Consider the following 22,510-nt stretch of genomic DNA (forward strand, 5'->3'; position numbering starts at 1 on the left):
ATATATATTATATAATTAGACTTGTACTTGTATTATCTGCGAGACATCGCCACCACGCAACAAGTCAAAATGCTCGCTATCTGCAAACAGCTCCACTGTCTGTGTGTACTCTAGTAGCCTCCAGCTCCAAAAAGGATTCTCCGGCGCTGCAGCGGGACCCTATTGGTAACGTTATGCTTTGGTCATTTCACATTCAGCAAGCCCTCAGCTCGAATACGCATTCAATCAATGTTATAAGACATTGATATCAGGAGCTATCTGTAGCTACTGCTAGCCGGCTAGATGACGTTAAGACAACTATTTAGTTCAATCGGACATTTCGTTTTGAACTGTGAACTAACGTCAGCTAACGCAAGCTAACGCAAGCTAACGGAGATATCAACATGGACTACTAGACTTCCTGGGGCATTTGTTGATATCCGGAGCTATCAGTAGCTAGCCGGCTAAATACCGTTAGACAATGCCTACTAAAAGTGAATAGTTGACTGGGTAATTTTGTTTAAACAGTAACGATAGCTAGGTAGCTAACGTTAGCTCAGGTCGAATGCACTATCTAGACTCAGCAGAGGAGGTCCGCCTCCTCTGTGTTTACAAACTCTACACGGGTACGGGCGGGGCTAGGGAGGAGGAGCAGTTTGCAGGTCCTGTGCGTCTGAGACAAGCGAGTGAGATATCCACTTGATCAGTTTCCGCGATCGGCGAATATGACTAATTATCGGAATTCCCCGATCGCATATTTATACTGATTATCGGCCGATAACGATCGGTGGCCGATCGATCGGGGCATCCCTAATTGTGTGACTGACTACATAGTACATGATGCCAGTCACAACTCCAGTCACAACATAGGGCGCTTCCAATCTGTGCAGCAGCATGGATTCATGGCCACGGTCTGACTCGGTTTAGAAGAGCTCATGGCATCAATGGGACACGGAAAGCAATTTTCATGGTTTGCATTGATGAAATATTTGATGAACCTTTGATGTAGTTGTCGGTCTTTAGGGTTTGATTTCAGTATCACAGATTGTAGGGGTGTAACGGTTAGGGATGGGTACCGAATTCGGTACTTTTGAGGTACCGAACCGAAACACGTCGGTACTACCGAGTATCGAATCAAGTGAGAAACCGTTTTTTTTTTTTTTTTTTTTTTTTTTTTACTTTTTTCTTTTCGTGTCAACGTTCACACGCACAATATATGCTTACCTAGGATTTGACTTGATTCAACAACAAAGCAGTCGGAGCAATGACAAGCCGAAAACTGTCGAAATTGTAGATATTTGAAGTTTGGATTTATTTTTTTCGACTGAGGTAGGTAAATAAAATTTCTTGAGACTAAAGTACCGAAAAAAGGTACCGTTGGGTACCGGTATCGATTCACAGGTACCGGTATCGGTTCAAATGTGAAAGGTACCCATCCCTAGTAACGGTACACAAAAACCACGGTGCGGTAGTGTTGACACGATACTGGAATTTCGAACTTCGATACGATACCTTGAAAAGTATCGATATTCAATACCATTTTCGATACCACAAGGAAAAAGGTTCAATCTTAAAATGTAAAAAAAATATATATATATATTTATTTTTATAAATGTTGCTTTTGTTGCTGGTTGATTCTCCTCAGCTTCTCTCTGGTACTATAAGAGAAGATAAATATAACACTTTTAAAACCCTTTGTTTATCTTTAGATCACACATTTAAAAATAACTGTTCATCTCACTTCAATCATTTTTATTGCAGAACATGGTATTTTCTCAAGCAGACAGATGTAAACACTGTAATCTGTGTTGCATGTACCTGACAAACTGAACTGTTTGTATTACAGTCATATTCCGACTTAACTGAATACACATGTGTGCGTGGACTACTGTACTATTACAGGTATTGAAATGAACAATGCAACTTCCTTATACAATTTTTTTTGTATAAGTATTGAGTATTGAAACCGTTTTAAATATTCAGAATTGATATGTATCGATTTTTCGATATTTTTGACAACACTACGGTTAGTACGTTAGTCAGCGTTTCCGTTAGCCGGTAATTACCGGTTTTTGACCGGCAAAATCTGTTGAAGTCCGACATATTTAATCTCTCCGGTCATAGTGTCCGGTGAAAATAGTTCCCTCTGGGCACAGTTTGATTATTTGAATTGTATTTGGATGGGCTGGAGTTGGGTGGCCTATGCGATGAACGAAACAATCATTGCGTTTGTTGTCGTTGCTTCGCTCAGCGAGAGCTTGCTGCTGGATTTGCGGAAGGCATGCAGCTGCAGACCCACAGAACCCACCAGCTTTGCTGGCACAGTGCGGTCCCCAGACCTGGAAAGCTGCTCTGCGGGTCTGCAGCTGGATGCTTCTTGCAAACTAACTGCGGCCGGCTCGCGCTGATAACAGCTTTCATTGTTGGACCGGCTGCTTGGTGGAGCAACGATGAAACGAATGTAATGAATCGTTCGTCGCATGGGCTATTTAATTTTGGCCTGTTTTGGTACGGTTCGGGTGGTCAAGTTGTGCTTGGAGGGAGTTGTTTTCACCGGACATTATGACCAGCACCAAGTCGTTGCGAGGTGGAGAGAGTCGTCACGCAAACCCACGATAAAGTTGCCGTCTCTCTGCTTTCTCAGTTCTTCGCTTGATATAATTAATACAAATGTCCAATATAACGGAATTCGTTAGCTCATAAAAATGTGATTATAACAGACTGCTGTTTAGTGTCGGACCGACTGCCCACATACGCGGTCTATTTTATTTCAAGTCAGCAGCAGCACGGAGTATCGAGGGACTTATTTTATTTGGAATATATTAATGACTGTATACGCAAAAGTAGCCTATAGTTTTAAGTAATAATATTATAAATCTACATGCCTTGAGGATGACATTCTTTATTCAATTGTTTTAAAGCTCAATAAACTATGACCGGAATTAATCTCATTTGTCCGGTAGATTGAAATCTTGCAGGTCACGGAGACCGGCAACAATTTTTTCTAACGGAAACCCTGACGTTAGTACGTACCTCAGTTTTGAAGTCACGGTTCGGTACGGGTTTTCGGTACAGTGGGGGAAAGTTTGTCTTTCCATGTTCCACTCAGGGGTGATGTAGTGTGCAATAGAGGATGACATCTTTTCGGGATTCCCACAGGATGGGAGTCAATTTCACTTTGAATCACGTGATTGGGCAGGACCGGGAGTAAAAGTCAACGGGAGCAGAAGGGAGTGGGAACAATGACAACAAAATCAACAGGATTTGGACGGGAGTGATATTTGAACATTTCTCACCGGTGGTTTTATTTAAACTAAGGCAGACATGATGTGACCGGAGCAGGATTGGTAAACGGGAGTGGTATTCTATAAAAGTTTGGCTCGGATTGGGACGGGATTGGGATTTGGGATCAGTCTGTGGGAGTGGGAGGGAGTGGGATTTTTTTTTAACTTTCACTTGGGATGGGATGGGATTATTTCTGTGGGAGTGGGAGTCAAAATCCACTCGCATGTCAGCCTCTAGTGTGCAGTAACTAATTGTACTTGTAGGGCTGTCAACGAATATTCTATATTGAAATTAATAATCGACTTGTAAAAAAGAAAATAATAATAATTATATTAGATTGTGAGAAAAACAGCCCCCGGTGGGTCGGTCGTTAGTGGTTAACATACCGTCGGTACATTACACAGCCGTTCGGTACGGAACGGTACACACTGAAACGGTTTGGTACGTGTACCTTTACACCCCTAACAGATTGTGTTGATACCCAGCCCTAGTAGTCATTGTCTTGCTCTCTCTCTCACTCTCTCACTCTCTCACTCTCTCACTCACTCTCGCTGTCTCTCTCTCCCCCCCTCCCTTTAGATGATCTTGACGGTGTACCTCAGCGATGGGGAGCAGGCGGTGACGGAGGTGCCCATCACCCCGGAGACGTCGTGTCGCGACGTGGTGGAGTTCTGCAAGGAGCCCGGGGAGGGAGGCTGCCACCTGGCGGAGGTGTGGAGAGGCAACGGTAAGACCAGGCTCACATACAGACCAGGGGTTCCCAAAGTTTTCAGGCCGCGACCCCCACTATTATAGGGGTGGTATAATTTTTATTTTTTTTATGTATTGTTGAAACATGCACATTTTCAAACGCACACGCACTGGAGGCTTTTAACCAGGGCCGGACTGGGGCAATCATTCAGGCCAGGAAATATAGTGTGAAATATAGCCCCAGTCAGGCCACGTTTTAAGCGGGGGGTCTGGGGGTCCCCCACCAGGAATTTCTTTGTTACAAAGACTTAATTTCCTGCATCCTGGTGCAGGAATTTTTTTATTTGTACCCTTTAAATGTCAGTGTGTGTGATGGCATCACAAAAAGTGTAATATTTGCAATATATCAAATTCAAAGTAGATTTTTCTGGGGGGGATTATTACAGTCACATAGACAATGAACTGGGAGAGGCTACGGTAAGGACCAGGCTCACATAGACAATGAACTGGGAGAGGCTACGGTAAGGACCAGGCTCACATAGACAATGAACTGGGAGAGGCTACGGTAAGGACCATGCTCACATAGACAATGACCTGGGAGAGGCTACAGTGAGATCAGGCTCACATAGACCATGAACTGGGAGAGGCTACAGTGAGATCAGGCTCACATAGACAATGAACTGAGAGAGGCTACGGTAAGGACCAGGCTCACATAGACAATGACCTGGGAGAGGCTACAGTGAGATCAGGCTCACATAGACAATGACCTGGGAGAGGCTACAGTGAGATCAGGCTCACATAGACAATGAACTGAGAGAGGCTACAGTGAGATCAGGCTCACATAGACAATGACCTGGGAGAGGCTACAGTGAGATCAGGCTCACATAGACCATGAACTGGGAGAGGCTACAGTGAGATCAGGCTCACATAGACCATGAACTGGGAGAGGCTACAGTGAGATCAGGCTCACATAGACAATGAACTGGGAGAGGCTACAGTGAGATCAGGCTCACATAGACAATGACCTGGGAGAGGCTACAGTGAGATCAGGCTCACATAGACAATGACCTGGGAGAGGCTACAGTGAGATCAGGCTCACATAGACAATGAACTGAGAGAGGCTACAGTGAGATCAGGCTCACATAGACAATGAACTGGGAGAGGCTACAGTGAGATCAGGCTCACATAGACAATGACCTGGGAGAGGCTACGGTAAGGACCAGGCTCACATAGACAATGACCTGGGAGAGGCTACGGTAAGGACCAGGCTCACATAGACAATGACCAGGCTCACATAGACAATGACCTGGGAGAGGCTACGGTGAGATCAGGCTCACATAGACAATGAACTGGGAGAGGCTATGCAGTCTATACATGATCTTTATAATAATAAAAAATATAGCTGCAAGAAGCCTATATATGATATTTATAATAATAATAAATATAGCTGCAAGCAGCCTATACATTATCTTTATGATAATAATAAATAATAATAATATATATAGCTGCAAGCAGCCTATACATGATCTTTATGATAATAATAATAATAATAGATATAGCTGCAAGCAGCCTATACATGATCTTTATGATAATAATAATAATAATAATAGATATAGCTGCAAGCAGCCTATACATGATCTTTAGACTTGCACCCCATTAAACATTCCATGGGTCCACAAAATCAGTCTCCCATTCATTGTCAATGGAGCAGCTCCAGACTTTTTTCTTTACCGGAGGACGTCACAAGTTAGATTCTTGCTTCTCTGGTCTCTGGCTTTGGGAGAGAGAGCAGCTCATGTTGACAAATATTGTTTTAACTTTCCTAGGTCATGGAAATATACAGTGTTGGAATTCTTGATTTGCATGGTGTACCGCTTTTTACGCTTTAATTACTAGCAGCCTTACCAGAAGGTGAGGAAGGGGTTAAGCACAGTGAACAGGCTCCAGCACTGTGACGACCAGAGAGCGCTGGTTCCTCACTGACACACCCCGTCTTCAGCCCTGCTGCACAACAACCTCCAGCCAAGGGCTTTATTAGCCCTGGTTATGCAATCAAACGTAGTCTCTGCCTACACCCACAACGCCAACACCCTGCCCACCCACCCTCTCCCCCACCCACCCACCCTCTCCCCACCCACCCTCTCCCCACCCACCCCCTCCCCCACCCACCCTCTCCCCCACCCACCCTCTCCCCCACCCGCCCTCAAAGTAGCTCTGCATTCCAACCGCCAGTAACATGGGTCTCCCAGTCCCTCCGGTCTGCAGTGAACAGAAAATACATACGTTCCAACTGTATCCAATCAGGACTTGGAGAGAGAACTCTAGATATATATATATATTTTATATACCATATATATATATATACTTATTTCAAGAAGTCTTGTCAAGCCAAATTAACTTGCACTGGCACATTATTTGACTTGTTTCAAGCTTATATTTGCTTAAAAACGAGTTTCTACTTCTTATTTTTGTCAGACCATTTTTGCAGTGTGGACTTCTCTCTCTCTCTCCTGATTGGATGAAGTGGGAACGGGATACCAGCACATGTATTTCCTATTTACTGCAGAGTGGAGGGACTGAGAGCCATGTTACTGACCAGACACTCTATATCAGTGATGGCTGTTTACTGCAGAGTGGAGGGACTGAGAGCCATGTTACTGACCAGACACTCTATATCAGTGATGGCTGTTTACTGCAGAGCGGAGGGACTGAGAGACCCATGTTACTGACCAGACACTCTATATCAGTGATGGCTGTTTACTGCAGAGCAGAGGGACTGAGAGACCCATGTTACTGACCAGACACTCTATATCAGTGATGGCTGTTTACTGCAGAGCAGAGGGACTGGGAGACCCATGTTACTGACCAGACACTCTGTATCAGTGATGACTGTTTACTGCAGAGCGGAGGGACTGAGAGACCCATGTTACTGACCAGACACTCTATATCAGTGATGGCTGTTTACTGCAGAGCAGAGGGACTGAGAGACCCATGTTACTGATCAGACACTCTATATCAGTGATGTCTGTTTACTGCAGAGTGGAGGGACTGGGAGACCCATGTTACTGACCAGACACTCTGTATCAGTGATGGCTGTTTACTGCAGAGCAGAGGGACTGAGAGACCCATGTTACTGATCAGACACTCTATATCAGTGATGTCTGTTTACTGCAGAGTGGAGGGACTGGGAGACCCATGTTACTGACCAGACACTCTATATCAGTGATGTCTGTTTACTGCAGAGTGGAGGGAGAGGGCAGAGCCAAATGACTAAATGTAGTAATTCAAATAATAATAATAATAATAATTGGGATGTTAGATGTGAAGAACTATGTGATTTAATGTTCCCTTTCTCTCTCCTTCTCTCTCCTTCTCTCCCCTTCTCTCCCCTGCTCTCCTTCTCTCTCCCCTTCTCTCCCCTTCTCTTTCCTTCTCTCTCCCCTTCTCTCCCCTTCTCTCCCCTGCTCCCTCCTTCTCTCTCCCCTCTTCTCTCCTTCTCTCCCCTTCTCTCTCCTGCTCTCTCCTGCTCTCTCCTTCTCTCCCCTTCTCTCCCCCTCTCTCTCTCCTGCTCTCCCCTTCTCTCTCCTTCTCTCTCCCTCTCTCTCTCTCTCTCTCTCTCTCTCTCTCTCTCTCTCTCTCTCTCTCTCCCTCTCTCTCCCCTTCTCTCTCCTGCTCTCCCCTTCTCTCCCCTCTCTCTCTCTCTCTCTCTCTCTCTCTCTCTCTCTCTCTCTCTCTCTCTCTCTCTCTCTCTCTCTCTCTCTCTCTCTCTCTCTCTCTCTCTCTCTCTCTCTCCTTCTCTCTCCTTCTCTCCCCTTCTCTCCCCCTCTCTCTCTCCTGCTCTCCCCTTCTCTCTCCTTCTCTCCCCTTCTCTCCCCTTCTCTCTCTTTCTCTCCCCTTCTCTCTCCTCCTCTCTCTTGCTCTCCCTGCTCTCCCCTTCTCTCTCCTGCTCTCCCCTTCTCTCTCCTTCTCTCTCCTTCTCTCTCCTTCTCTCTCCTTCTCTCCCCTTCTCTCCCCTTCTCTCTCCTTCTCTCCCCTTCTCTCTCCTTCTCTCTCCTGCTCTCCCCTTCTCTCTCCTGCTCTCCCCTTCTCTCTCCTTCTCTCTCTTTCTATCCCCTTCTCTCTCCTTCTCTCTCCTGCTCTCTCCCCTGCTCTCCCCTGCTCTCTCCTGCTCTCTCCTTCTCTCTCCTGCTCTCCCCTTCTCTCTCCTGCTCTCTCCTGCTCTCCCCTTCTCTCTCCTGCTCTCTCCTGCTCTCCCCTGCTCTCCCCTTCTCTCTCCTGCTCTCCCCTTCTCTCCCCTGCTCTCCCCTGCTCTCCCCTGCTCTCCCCTTCTCTCTCCTGCTCTCTCCTGCTATCCCCTTCTCTCTCCTGCTCTCCCCTGCTCTCCCCTGCTCTCCCCTGCTCTCCCCTGCTCTCTCCTGCTCTCTCCTTCTCTCCCCTTCTCTCCCCTTCTCTCCCCTTCTCTCTCTTTCTCTCCCCTTCTCTCTCCTCCTCTCTCTTTCTCTGCCCTGCTCTCCCCTTCTCTCTCCTGCTCTCCCCTTCTCTCTCCTTCTCTCTCCTTCTCTCTCCTTCTCTCCCCTTCTCTCCCCTTCTCTCTCCATCTTTCCCCTTCTCTCTCCTTCTCTCTCCTGCTCTCCCCTTCTCTCCCATTCTCTCTCCTGCTCTCTCCTGCTCTCTCCTGCTCTCCCCTGCTCTCCCCTGCTCTCTCCTGCTCTCTCCTGCTCTCTCCTGCTCTCCCCTTCTCTCTCCTGCTCTCCCCTTCTCTCTCCTTCTCTCCCCTGCTCTCTCCTGCTCTCCCCTTCTCTCCCCTTCTCTCCCCCGCTCTCCCCTGCTCTCTCCTGCTCTCTCCTTCTCTCCCCTTCTCTCCCCTTCTCTCCCCTGCTCTCCCCTTCTCTCTCCTGCTCTCCCCTTCTCTCCCCTGATCTCCCCTGCTCTCCCCTGCTCTCTCCTGCTCTCTCCTGCTCTCCCCTTCTCTCTCCTGCTCTCCCCTGCTCTCCCCTGCTCTCCCCTGCTCTCTCCTTCTCTCCCCTGCTCTCCCCTGCTCTCTCCTTCTCTCCCCTTCTCTCTCCTTCTCTCCCCTTCTCTCTCCTGCTCTCTCCTGCTCTCCCCTTCTTCCTGCTCTCCCCTTCTCTCCCCTGCTTTCCCTTCTCTCTCTTGCTCTCCCCTTCTCTCTCCTGCTCTCTCCTGCTCTCTCTGCTCTCTCCCTGCTCTCCCTCTCCTTCTCCTCTGCTCTCCCTTCTTCTCTCCTGCTCTCTCCTGCTCTCCCTTCTCTCTCCTGTCTCCTCCTCCCCTGCTCTCTCCTGCTCTCCCCTTCTCTCTCCTGCCTCTCCCTTCTCTCCCCTGCTCTCCCCTGCTCTCTCCTGCTCTCTCCTTCTCTCTCCTTCTCTCCCCCTTCTCTCCCCTGCTCTCCTGCTCTCCCCTTCTCTCCTTCTTCCTCCTCCTCTCTCTCCTTCTCTCTCCTGCTCTCCCCTGCTCTCCCCCTCCTGCTCTCTCCCTCTCCTGCTCTCCCCTTCTCTCTCCTGCTCTCCCCTTCTCTCTCCTTCTCTCCCCTTCTCTCCTTCTCTCCCCTTCTCTCCCCTGCTCTCCCCTGCTCTCCCCTGCTCTCTCCTTCTCTCTCCTTCTCTCCCCTGCTCTCCCCTGCTCTCCCCTGCTCTCTCCTGCTCTCCCCTTCTCTCTCCTGCTCTCCCCTTCTCTCTCCTTCTCTCCCCTTCTCTCTCCTTCTCTCCCCTTCTCTCTCCTTCTCTCCCCTTCTCTCTCCTTCTCTCCCCTGCTCTCCCCTGCTCTCCCCTGCTCTCCCCTTCTCTCCCCTGCTCTCCCCTTCTCTCTCCTTCTCTCTCCTTCTCTCCCCTTCTCTCCCCTTCTCTCTCCTTCTCTCCCCTTCTCTCTCCTGCTCTCTCCTGCTCTCCCCTTCTCTCCCCTTCTCTCCCCTTCTCTCTCCTTCTCTCCCCTTCTCTCTCCTGCTCTCCCCTTCTCTCTCCTTCTCTCTCCTGCTCTCCCCTTCTCTCCCCTTCTCTCTCCTGCTCTCCCCTTCTCTCCCCTGCTCTCCCCTGCTCTCTCCTGCTCTCCCCTTCTCTCTCCTGCTCTCCCCTTCTCTCTCCTGCTCTCCCCTTCTCTCTCCTGCTCTCCCCTTCTCTCTCCTGCTCTCCCCTTCTCTCTCCTTCTCTCTCCTGCTCTCTCCTGCTCTCTCCTGCTCTCTCCTTCTCTCCCCTGCTCTCCCCTGCTCTCCTGCTCTTTCCTTCTCTCTCCTGCTCTCTCCTTCTCTCTCCTGCTCTTTCCTTCTCTCCCCTGCTCTCCCCTGCTCTCTCCTTCTCTCCCCTGCTCTCCCCTGCTCTCTCCTGCTCTCTCCTTCTCTCCCCTTCTCTCTCCTGCTCTCTCCTTCTCTCCCCTGCTCTCCCCTTCTCTCACCTTCTCTCCCCTTCTCTCCCCTGCTCTCTCCTGCTCTCCCCTGCTCTCTCCTGCTCTCCCCTTCTCTCTCCTTCTCTCCCCTTCTCTCCCCTGCTCTCTCCTTCTCTCCCCTGCTCTCCCCTTCTCTCCCCTGCTCTCCCCTTCTCTCTCCTGCTCTCCCCTTCTCTCCCCTTCTCTCTCCTGCTCTCCCCTTCTCTCCCCTGCTCTCTCCTTCTCTCCCCTGCTCTCCCCTGCTCTCCCCTGCTCTCTCCTGCTCTTTCCTTCTCTCTCCTGCTCTCTCCTTCTCTCTCCTGCTCTCCCCTGCTCTCTCCTGCTCTCCCCTTCTCTCTCCTGCTCTCCCCTTCTCTCCCCTGCTCTCTCCTTCTCTCCCCTGCTCTCCCCTGCTCTCTCCTGCTCTTTCCTTCTCTCTCCTGCTCTCTCCTTCTCTCTCCTGCTCTCCCCTGCTCTCTCCTGCTCTCCCCTTCTCTCTCCTGCTCTCCCCTTCTCTCCCCTGCTCTCCTTCTCTCTCCTGCTCTCTCCTGCTCTCCCCTTCTCTCTCCTGCTCTCCCCTTCTCTCCCCTGCTCTCCTTCTCTCTCCTGCTCTCTCCTGCTCTCCCCTGCTCTCTCCTGCTCTCCCCTTCTCTCCCCTGCTCTCTCCTTCTCTCCCCTGCTCTCCCCTGCTCTCCCCTGCTCTCTCCTGCTCTTTCCTTCTCTCTCCTGCTCTCTCCTTCTCTCTCCTGCTCTTTCCTTCTCTCCCCTGCTCTCCCCTGCTCTCTCCTTCTCTCCCCTGCTCTCTCCTGCTCTTTCCTTCTCTCTCCTGCTCTCTCCTTCTCTCTCCTTCTCTCCCCTCAGAGCGAGCCATCCCCTTCCAGCACATGATGTACGAGCACCTGCAGAAGTGGGGCCCTCGGAAACAGGAAGTGAAGTTCTTCCTCCGGCACGAAGACTCGCCCGCCGAGAGCAGCGACCAAGGTCAGTCTGCCGTCTCTGTACACGCGGAGGACACGCCCCCTCCGGCGGACACTCCCCCTCCGGCGGACACGCCCCCTCCGGCTGACCTCGGGTCAGTTTGCGGTCTCTGTACACGCGGTGGACACGCCCCCTCCGGCTGACCTCGGGTCAGTTTGCCGTCTCTGTACACGCGGCGGACACGCCCCCTCCGGCTGACCTCGGGTCAGTTTGCCGTCTCTGTACACGCGGAGGACACGGCCCCTCCGGCTGACCTCGGGTCAGTTTGCCGTCTCTGTACACGCGGAGGACACGGCCCCTCCGGCTGACCTCAGGTCAGTTTGCCGTCTCTGTACATGCGGAGGACACGGCCCCTCCGGCTGACCTCGGGTCAGTTTGCCGTCTCTGTACACGCGGAGGACACGGCCCCTCCGGCTGACCTCGGGTCAGTTTGCCGTCTCTGTACACGCGGAGGACACGGCCCCTCCGGCTGACCTCAGGTCAGTTTGCCGTCTCTGTACACGCGGAGGACACGGCCCCTCCGGCTGACCTCGGGTCAGTTTGAGGGATGTACCGAATGCTTCGATCATAATGTTGACATTCGAATTCTAAATCAACATTCAAATTTTGTATTTTTAATAAAATAAATTAAAAAAAATTATCTGCATCCGCTCGGCGCTCCATCAAGACGTCACCATCACTTTCGTACCAACCGTGCCCTTATTGGATTATTTATGTTGACGAAACTGACTAGTTATATTATTTTTTTAATCCACTTTTTTCTCTTTATTTTCTATTTTTCTCTCATCCCAATTTCGTGTTTCCAATTCTCCCCTCCCCTGTCTTGAACGTTGCTCGCATATGCCCCCCACATCTTTTCACCTGCCTCATTGGCGAGGTGTAACGTGTGGGAGGCTCACACTGCCCCCGCCATTTTCCTGTCTCTGCTGTGCAGGCGTCCCCCAACCGACCTGTAGGAGTCGCTGTCCACAACGTCCAGATTACCACCCATCGACTTCCACCCGCTGACTCTGCCAATTGAGCCAGTATGACGGCCGGCCCAAGCCGGAGGCAACGGCGACACCCGGATTCGAGACCGGAGTCTCTTGCATTGGTGACGAGCGCAATCTCCGCTGCGCCACCCAGCCGCCCTCTGAGTTATATTCATTAAAGAAAGTTGATTTAATAAAAAAGACTTGTTTAATCAGATTAATCACTTTATTATAATTTTTTTTAGATTACGTCATAAAATATGACGACAGACATTCGAAGCTTCGTTCGAATACTTCAATAGAAGCTTTGAATGTTAAAAAAAAATTACATTCAGTACAGCCCTAGTTTGCAGTCCCTGTACACGCGGTGGACATGCCAGCCCCCCCCCATCCCGACCACCTCCTAGTTGCGACCCCCCTCCCCCCTCCGGATCACCTCTTAGTTGCGACCCCCCCCCATCCGGATCACCTCTTAGTTGTGACCCCCCCCCCCCCATCCGGATCACCTCTTAGTTGTGACCCATCCGGACCACCTCCTAGTTGCGACACCCCCCCCCCCCCCTCCTGGGTGAAGCCCTGATATATATATGTCATTGTTCTGTGGACTTATATATAATTTAACCCAAAGTTACTTCAGCAAAATTCTAATTCAGCGCACCTGTTCTGTGACAATGGTAGCTGTTGCTAACTGTGTGTGTCTCTGTGTGTGTGTGTTTCTCTGTGTGTGTGTGTGTTACCTTTTGCAGGGAGTCAGCTGTCTCAAGAGCAGAGCAATCGCAGAAGTGGAGAGAAGCACAACGAGAACGGGGTAAGACTCTGTTCATTAGTATGTAAGACCCTCTCTCCCCTGCTCTCAGACCCTGTTCATTAGTATGTAAGACCCTGTTCATTAGTATAACCCCCCCCCTCCAACCTGATTGATGTCTGTCTCCAGTCTTTTTTGTGCTATCAGGCTGTCTCCCCTGTTCCCCCCATGGTCTCATGTTCCTTTTGTTTTTGTTTCTTTGTTGTTTCTTTGTTTTTGTTTCTTTGCTTTTGTTTCTTTGTTTGTACTCCTGCTCCCGACTATTGTCAGCGACTTCGGGTTATTGAGAAGCGCTATATAAATTAAATGAATTATTATTATTATTATTATTATTATTATTATTATTATTATTATTATTATTATTATTATTATTATTATTATTATTATTATTATTATTATTATTATTATAAACACTGAACAGACTCAGGTCATTAGTATAAACACTGAACAGACTCAGGTCATTAGTATAAACACTGAACAGACTCAGGTCATTAGTATGAACACTGAACAGACTCAGGTCATTAGTATGAACACTGAACAGACTCAGGTCATTAGTATAAACACTGAACAGACTCAGGTCATTAGTATAAACACTGAACAGACTCAGGTCATTAGTATAAACACTGAACAGACTCAGGTCATTAGTATAAACACTGAACAGACTCAGGTCATTAGTATAAACACTGAACAGACTCAGGTCATTATTATAAACACTGAACAGACTCAGGTCATTAGTATAAACACTGAACAGGGTCAGGTCATTAGTATAAACACTGAACAGACTCAGGTCATTAGTATAAACACTGAACAGGGTCAGGTCATTAGTATAAACACTGAACAGACTCGGGTCATTAGTATAAACACTGAACAGACTCAGGTCATTAGTATAAACACTGAACAGGGTCAGGTCATTAGTATAAACAAGTTTCAAGTTTCAAGTTTCTTTAATAGTTGTCATACAGAAGTACAGAATACTTTTGTACAAAATGCTTCTTACTGTTGCGCTCCAGAGACTGTGCATGACAAGATAAGTATGAAATAAAAACATAGTAAAAATTAGAAGAAAAAAAAGAGGTCACAGTGTTCAGTTTAGACATATGTACAATGTTCGTAGACGTAGTTACCATACAATATACAATACTGTGCAGTGTACTAATATACAATACTATATAGTGCAAGGCATAAATGGACGAGGTGCAGTTTAGGTACAATTCACAGTAGGTGTACGAGTTGTAGTGCAAATCCTTTATCAATAAATATAAAGTGTAAGTGTGTTTGTGTGATCTAAAGTGTGGAGAGTGGGTGCTGCAGTGTGTTGTTTGTTTGAGTGAGTGTGTGTGTGCGTGTGGGTGTGTGTGCTGTGTGCATTTGATGGTTGTTGCATAGTGATTATTGTTCGTTTAGCGATTATTGTTCGTTTAGCAGCCTGATGGCCTGGGGATAGAAGCTCCTTCTGAGTCTTTCTGTGCTCGCCATAAGACTCCGGTATCGCTTGCCTGACGGCAGCAGTTCAAAGAGGCAGTTGTTCGGGTGGCTCGAGTCCTTAATAATTCTCTTAGCCTTCCCCTTGCACCGCTTGTTGTAAATGTTCTGGAGGGTGGGAAGCCCCCCTCTAATTGTGCGTTCGGCTGAACGTGTCACTCTTTGTAGTCTGCTACGGTCTTGTGCAGTGCTATTCCCAAACCAGGAGGTGATGTTGCCGGTCAGGATGCTCTCTATTGTACATGAGTAGAAGTTCCTAAGGATCTTCTGACTGACTTGGAACTTCCTTAGGCGCCTGAGGAAGTAGAGGCGTTGTCGTGCCTTCTTCACAACACTGTCAATGTGTGTGGTCCATGTCAAGTCCTCGGATATGTGGGCTCCGAGGTACTTGAAACTGTTCACTCTCTCAACTGGTGCCCCGTCGATGCTGAGGGGGCTGTAGTCCTTGACCCCCGACCTCCTGAAGTCCACAATCATCTCTTTTGTTTTGCTGACGTTCAGGGAGAGGCAGTTCTCCTGACACCACTGTGACAGGTTCTCTACCTCTTCCAGGTAGGCCCTTTCGTCGTTGGCAGAGATCAGGCCCACCACTACTGTGTCATCAGCAAATTTGATGATGGTGTTGTTGTTCCGCTGTGCTACGCAGTCATGTGTGTACAGGGAGTAGAGGAGGGGGCTCAGAACACAGCCCTGGGGGGCCCCTATGTTGAGCGTGATGGATGAGGAGGTGCAGTTGCCGGCTCTTACCACCTGGGGTCTGCCCGTCAGGAAGTCCAGGACCCACTGGCACAGGTCATAGTTCAAGCCCAGGTCCCTGAGCTTGGCTATGAGTTTGGAGGGGACTATGGTATTGAATGCTGAGCTGTAGTCGATGAACAGCATTCTCACATAGTTCCCCTTCCTCTTGTCCAGATGTGATGCTGCTGTGTGCAGCACATGGGCTATGGCGTCCTCCGTGGACCTGTTGGGGCGATATGCAAATTGCAGAGGGTCCAGGTTGATGGGGAGGGAGGAACAGATGTAGCCCTTCACTAGCTTCTCAAAGCACTTCATGGCTATGGAGGTGAGGGCTACAGGGCGGTAGTCGTTGAGGCAAGCGGGCGTAGATTTTTTGGGTACAGGGATGATGGTGGACTTCTTCAGACAGGTGGGGATGACGGCCTGTTCCAAGGACAGGTTGAAGATGTCAGTGAATACCGGGGCCAGTTGGTCGGCACAGACTTTTAGGACGCGGCCGGGGATGCCGTCCGGTCCTGCTGCCTTCCTGATATCCACTTTTTTAAAGATCCGTCTCACCTCATGCTCTGTTACCCTGAACACTGAGTCTCCATCAGCAGACCCCCCCCCCCCCATTGCCGTGGTTTGTAGGCTGGTGTTGTTATTCACAGCCTCAAACCTCGCATAGAAGGAGTTGAGATCATTTGCTAAGGAGATGTCACTGTTCAGTTTGAGGGGGGTTCCTTTGTAGTCTGTCATTGTTCTGAGGCCCTGCCACATGCCTCTAGAGTCAGCCTGTTCAAACTGAAGTTCAACTTTATCCCTGTAACGCCGTTTTGCCTCTATTACTGCTCTCCTGACGTTGTATCTTGCCATCTTGTGTTCTTCCATGTTGCCTGTCACCAGCCCGGTGTTGTATGCTGATGTGCGCACTTTCAGAGCCTCACGGACGGATTTGTCTACCCAGGGCTTTTGGTTTGGGTAGATATTAATTTTGGTGGTGGGGATTATTACTTCTACCTGAGTACAGACATAGTCAATCACCGTTTCGGTGTATTCGTTAATATTGGCTGTGTTATCACGGAGTACACTCCATTCTGTGCTTCCCAGCACTGCTTGGAGTGACTCTACTGACGTCACGGTCCAACGCTTAACCTCTCGCGAGACCACCGGCGTTCGCTTGAGACACTGTTTGTACTTAGGCAAAAGAAAAATTGCGGCGTGATCGCTTTTACCGAATGGACTAAGAGCCTGTGACTTGTACCCATTCTTAAATTGCGAGTATACATGGTCTAATATGTTCTCGCCTCTGGTGGGACAGGTCACATGCTGATAGAAATTCGGCAGCACCTTTTTAAGACGCGCGCTGTTGAAATCCCCCAAGACCAAAATGGCCGCGTCACTGAACAGAACAGTTCACTGAACAGACTCAGGTCATTAGTATAAACACTGAACAGATTCGGGTCATTAGTATAAACACTGAACAGACTCGGGTCATTAGTATAAACACTGAACAGACTCAGGTCATTAGTATAAACACTGAACAGACTCAGGTCATTAGTATAAACACTGAACAGACTCAGGTCATTAGTATAAACACTGAACAGACTCAGGTCATTAGTATAAACACTGAACAGACTCAGGTCATTAGTATAAACACTGAACAGACTCAGGTCATTAGTATAAACACTGAACAGACTCAGGTCATTAGTATAAACACTGAACAGACTCAGGTCATTATTATAAACACTGAACAGACTCAGGTCATTAGTATAAACACTGAACAGGGTCAGGTCATTAGTATAAACACTGAACAGACTCAGGTCATTAGTATAAACACTGAACAGGGTCAGGTCATTAGTATAAACACTGAACAGACTCGGGTCATTAGTATAAACACTGAACAGACTCAGGTCATTAGTATAAACACTGAACAGGGTCAGGTCATTAGTATAAACACTGAACAGACTCAGGTCATTAGTATAAACACTGAACAGACTCGGGTCATTAGTATAAACACTGAACAGACTCGGGTCATTAGTATAAACACTGAACAGACTCAGGTCATTAGTATAAACACTGAACAGACTCAGGTCATTAGTATAAACACTGAACAGACTCGGGTCATTAGTATAAACCCTGAACAGACTCGGGTCATTAGTATAAACACTGAACAGACTCAGGTCATTAGTATAAACACTGAACAGACTCAGGTCATTAGTATAAACACTGAACAGACTCCGGTCATTAGTATAAACACTGAACAGACTCAGGTCATTAGTATAAACACTGAACGGCTGGACACTGAACATCTGAAGAGAACCCCTGCAGCAGGGACATCAAAACATGTTTTTCTCTGAAATATATTCACAAATGCAATTATCTCATTACAAGTCTTGAATGGAGCAGTAATATTAAGCTTTCCATCCCTTTTTATAGAACGGTTTGAGCACTCAACCAGTACACAGTGTTTTCTACCAGTGCACAGTGTTTTCTACCAGTACACAGTGTTTTCTACCAGTGCACAGTGTTTTCTACCAGTGCAGTGTTTTCTACCAGTACACAGTGTTTTCTACCAGTGCACAGCAATGAGGTGTTTTCTACCAGTACACAGCAATGACGTGTGTGTGTGTGTTGTGTTGTGTGTGTATTGTGTGTGTATTGTGTCCTAAGTGCAGCCAGCAACCTCACAATCTAGGACTCTGCCTTTGTTTTGTTTCATGGTCCGTATTCTCTTCCCCACAAATGAGGTCTTAATGGTCTGGTTCAGACCTGGTAGCGATGCTGGAATAAGACGAGCTGTTCCTTTATTGATCCCCTCGGGGGAAAGTCACAGGGGAGGGGGGAGGGGAGGTACAGGTATGGGCAGGATCATGGTAGAAAGACATAAATATAGGCAATCAAATTTAGATCTGAATATAAAAGTATGAGACAAATAAACAATATAATTAACTCTCAAAATTTAAATATGAGGGGGAATAAACGGTGTAAACGAAGGTGCAGATGAGGGTCTGTGTGCCCTAACGGTTATATTATTACGTTAATAATATTATTATATATTACGTTACTATAAATATTAGGGGTGGGAATCACCAGAGGCCTCACGATACGATAGTATCACGATGCTTAAGTCACGATACGTTAGTATTGCGATTCAAAATATATTGCAATATGCTGAGTATTGCGATATTAATATTGCGATATATTGTGATTTATTACCCTTTTCAACTGATAAGTAAAACTTTGTCAACATGTTTTATCTAATAAAATTACGTTTTCAGTCTGTTCATCTCACTTCAATAATTTTTATTGCAGCAAATGGGATTTTCTCAAGCAGACTGATGTCAACACTGTAATCTGTGTTGCATGTACCTGACAAACTGAACTGTTTGTATTACAGTCATATTCCAACTTAACTGAATGCATGCATCTGTGTGTGTGGACTACTGTACTATTACAGATATTGAAATGAACAATGCAACTTCCTTATACAATTTTTATTTAATTTATTTAACTCTTAACTGCACTGATATAAATATAGGCCATAAAGGTACTCTAACTGCACTGATATAAATATAAGCCATAAAGGTACTCTAACTGCACTGATATAAATATAGGCCATAAAGGTACTCTAACTGCACTGATATAAATATAGGCCATACAGTTACTCTAACTGCACTGATATAAATATAGGCCATAAAGGTACTCTAACTGCACTGATATAAATATAGGTCATAAAGGTACTCTAACTGCACTGATATAAATATAGGCCATAAAGGTACTCTAACTGCACTGATATAAATATAGGCCATAAAGGTACTCTAACTGCACTGATATAAATATAGGCCATAAAGGTACTCTAACTGCACTGATATAAATATAGGCCATAAAGGTACTCTAACTGCACTGATATAAATATAGGCCATAAAGGTACTCTAACTGCACTGATATAAATATAGGCCATAAAGGTACTCTAACTGCACTGATATAAATATAGGCCATAAAGGTACACACGGTACTCTAACTGCACTGATGTACAGTACATCTCATTTGGGTGTAATAGCTCACACAAACACTGTATGGCCTCATTAAGTCAGATCCCCATTCATGGTCTATGGAGCTGTCCCAGATTTGACATCCCGATTAGAGGGCTCTCTCTCTCTCACTCTCACTCTCACTCTCACTTACCATCTTTAGATAATAAAGTACTCAAACTTCTACTGTCTTTAACTATGAATGAACACAACACTTTTTTATTATTATCTAAAGATGGTGAGTTAGTGTTGTGTTCATTCATAGTTAAAGACAGTAGCGGTTGAGTACTTTATTATCTAAAGATGGTAAGTTAAAGTGCTCAGCCTCTACTGTCTTTAACTATGAATGAACACAACACTAACTTAACATCTTTAGATAATAAAGTACTCAGCCTCTACCGTCTTTAACTATGAATGAACACAACACACTAACTTAACATCTTTAGATAATAAAGTACTCAGCCTCTACCGTCTTTAACTATGAATGAACACAACACACTAACTTAACATCTTTAGATAATAAAGTACTCAACCTCTACTGTATTTAACTATGAATGAACACAACACTAACTTAACATCTTTAGATAATAAAGTACTCAGCCTCTACCGTCTTTAACTATGAATGAACACAACACACTAACTTAACATCTTTAGATAATAAAGTACTCAACCTCTACTGTCTTTAACTATGAATGAACACAACACACTAACTTGACATCTTTAGATAATAAAGTACCCAGCCTCTACTGTCTTTAACTATGAATGAACACAACACTAACTTAACATCTTTAGATAATAAAGTACTCAACCGCTACTGCCTTTAACTATGAATGAACACAACACACTAACTTGACATCTTTAGATAATAAAGTACTCAACCTCTACTGTCTTCAACTATGAATGAACACAACTCTAACTTACCATCTTTAGATAATAAAGTACTCAGCCTCTACTGTATTTAACTATGAATGAACACAACACTAACTTAACATCTTTAGATAATAAAGTGAAAACATTGTTCCTCTGAAAACATCAAATGGACTTATATGGTTCTTCGTCTGAGGTACTCAGTTATTTACTGAATGAGCCTTGACCCAAAATGAATTGGTCTGAGTGGTGATCATTACATGTCAGATTTTAGGATGCGCTGACCTCTTTGTCTCAGTATTCTGAATCAAGTTGTCAGAACATCGCAACCCTATTACTACTAGATCCCCTCTCTCCGGCCCACTCAGCCCCCCCCCCCCCCCCCCCCTCGCTGGTGTGCAGTCAGTCATGGCTTCTCTCTCCGCCTGGGGGGGGGGGCTGAGTGGTCCCTGTGTGCTTCACTATGGCGTTGCGTGCCAGTGGTTTCCTCTAGACACCCCCCCCCCTTCTGTCTATCTCTCTTCTCTCTTCTCCCTCTCTCCTCTGAAGTAGGGTCCTCCTCTCATCTATTCCTTCTTCTCCTCTTTTACCGCCACTCTTCATCACTCCATTCTTGGTAGAGCAGATCCTGCAGCCACTGGTGACATATAATTAATGAGAGAGAGAGAGAGAGAGAGAGAGAGAGAGAGAGAGAGAGAGAGGGATGCTTTTTATCCAAAGCGACTTACAAGTTCTGTACAACAGGTCTACTGTCTTTATAGCTGTATCAGTGTACATATTAATACTACAACTCTGTACATGCATCTGATTAGCACTATTACTCAGTAGTACAAATTTATATATCTTATACCCAGTTTAACCACCTGTACATTGTATATTACTATTGCACTTACAATACATTTCAATCGAATATAATCTAATGATGTTGCAGCCTTCTTGGTTGAAGCTAACTCGGTGTGACTCGAGGTGTTAAAGGAAAACGCGTGTTCCTATCGCTTGAACACACCGTCATCATTATACCGTCTTTTATCAAAAGCACTAAAATGGTTACGGTGAAAAGAACATCACTGTCTCCCTCGGGCCGTCACACTCTGACACAGCGTTGTTGTGGTTTAGAGTCGTGTGTAGTAGGGCTGACCTTCGTTTTTTTTTTGGAATTCGAAGCTTCGGACCGAGATTCAATTTTAATTCGAAGCTTAAAAAATAATAATAATAATTTATAATATATATATATATTTTTTTAATGTTGTGGGACTTGTACAGCACTTTGTTCAACTTTGTCAGTGCTATGAAGTTTAAACCTTTTTAAATCTTAGACAAACAAAACACTTTGCTTTCATGAAATATTGTAAGCCGTCATTTGAGGCTTTATAAAAGCAATGAACACAAATATGTCAGTGCAGAGTCCGACCTCATCTTAAATAACAAACAGCGTTGCTTGTTGTAGTTAACAAAGAGAGGCAGAGTTGATTTTGCAAAAAATAAATAAAAAAATTATTTAAATTTTTTATAATCGAATTTTCTTTTCATAGTCGAATCCCATGCCCATCGAACGAAGCTTCGAAGTATTTAAGACAGCCCTAGTGTGTAGGACTCTCCACCCTGTGTGTAGCACTGTCCACCCTGTGTGTAGCACTGTCCACCCTGTGTGTAGCACTGTCCACCCTGTGTGTAGGTCTGTCCACCCTGTGTGTAGCACTGTCCACCCTGTGTGTAGCACTGTCCTCCCTGTGTGTAGCACTGTCCACCCTGTGTGTAGCACTGTCCACCCTGTGTGTAGGTCTGTCCACCCTGTGTGTAGCACTGTCCACCCTGTGTGTAGCACTGTCCACCCTGTGTGTAGCACTGTCCACCCTGTGTGTAGCACTGTCCACCCTGTGTGTAGGTCTGTCCACCCTGTGTGTAGCACTGTCCACCCTGTGTGTAGGTCTGTCCACCCTGTGTGTAGGTCTGTCCACCCTGTGTGTAGCACTGTCCACCCTGTGTGTAGCACTGTCCACTATGTGTGTAGGTCTGTCCACCCTGTGTGTAGCACTGTCCACCCTGTGTGTAGCACTGTCCACCCTGTGTGTAGGTCTGTCCACCCTGTGTGTAGCGCTGTCCACCCTGTGTGTAGCACTGTCCACCCTGTGTGTAGGTCTGTCCACCCTGTGTGTAGCGCTGTCCACCCCAGCGTTTCCGTTAGCCGGTAATTACCGGTATTTGACCGGCAAAATCTGTTGAAGTCCGACATATTTAATCTCTCCGGTCTTAATGTCCGGTGAAAATAATTCCCTGAGTCTAAGCACAATTTAATTATTTGAATTGTATTAAAATAGGCTAAAATTAAA

General features: G+C 46.5%; 1 protein-coding gene across 1 annotated transcript in view; it reads left to right on the forward strand.

Annotated features, from left to right (window-relative positions):
- LOC311227929 (apoptosis-stimulating of p53 protein 1-like) overlaps positions 1-22,510 on the forward strand; it is a gene marked incomplete at its 5' end in the record, with an annotated part of 104,055 nt that overhangs the window by 8,341 nt on the left and 73,204 nt on the right. Inside the window, 3 exon segments of the mRNA XM_084313798.1 lie at positions 3,844-3,991; positions 11,188-11,307; positions 13,022-13,083. Coding sequence (XP_084169924.1) covers positions 3,844-3,991; positions 11,188-11,307; positions 13,022-13,083 — 330 coding nt within the window.

Source organism: Notolepis coatsorum (assembly GCF_963971535.1).
Source record: "Notolepis coatsorum genome assembly, chromosome: 5".
In the NCBI taxonomy this organism is placed as follows: domain Eukaryota; kingdom Metazoa; phylum Chordata; class Actinopteri; order Aulopiformes; family Paralepididae; genus Notolepis; species Notolepis coatsorum.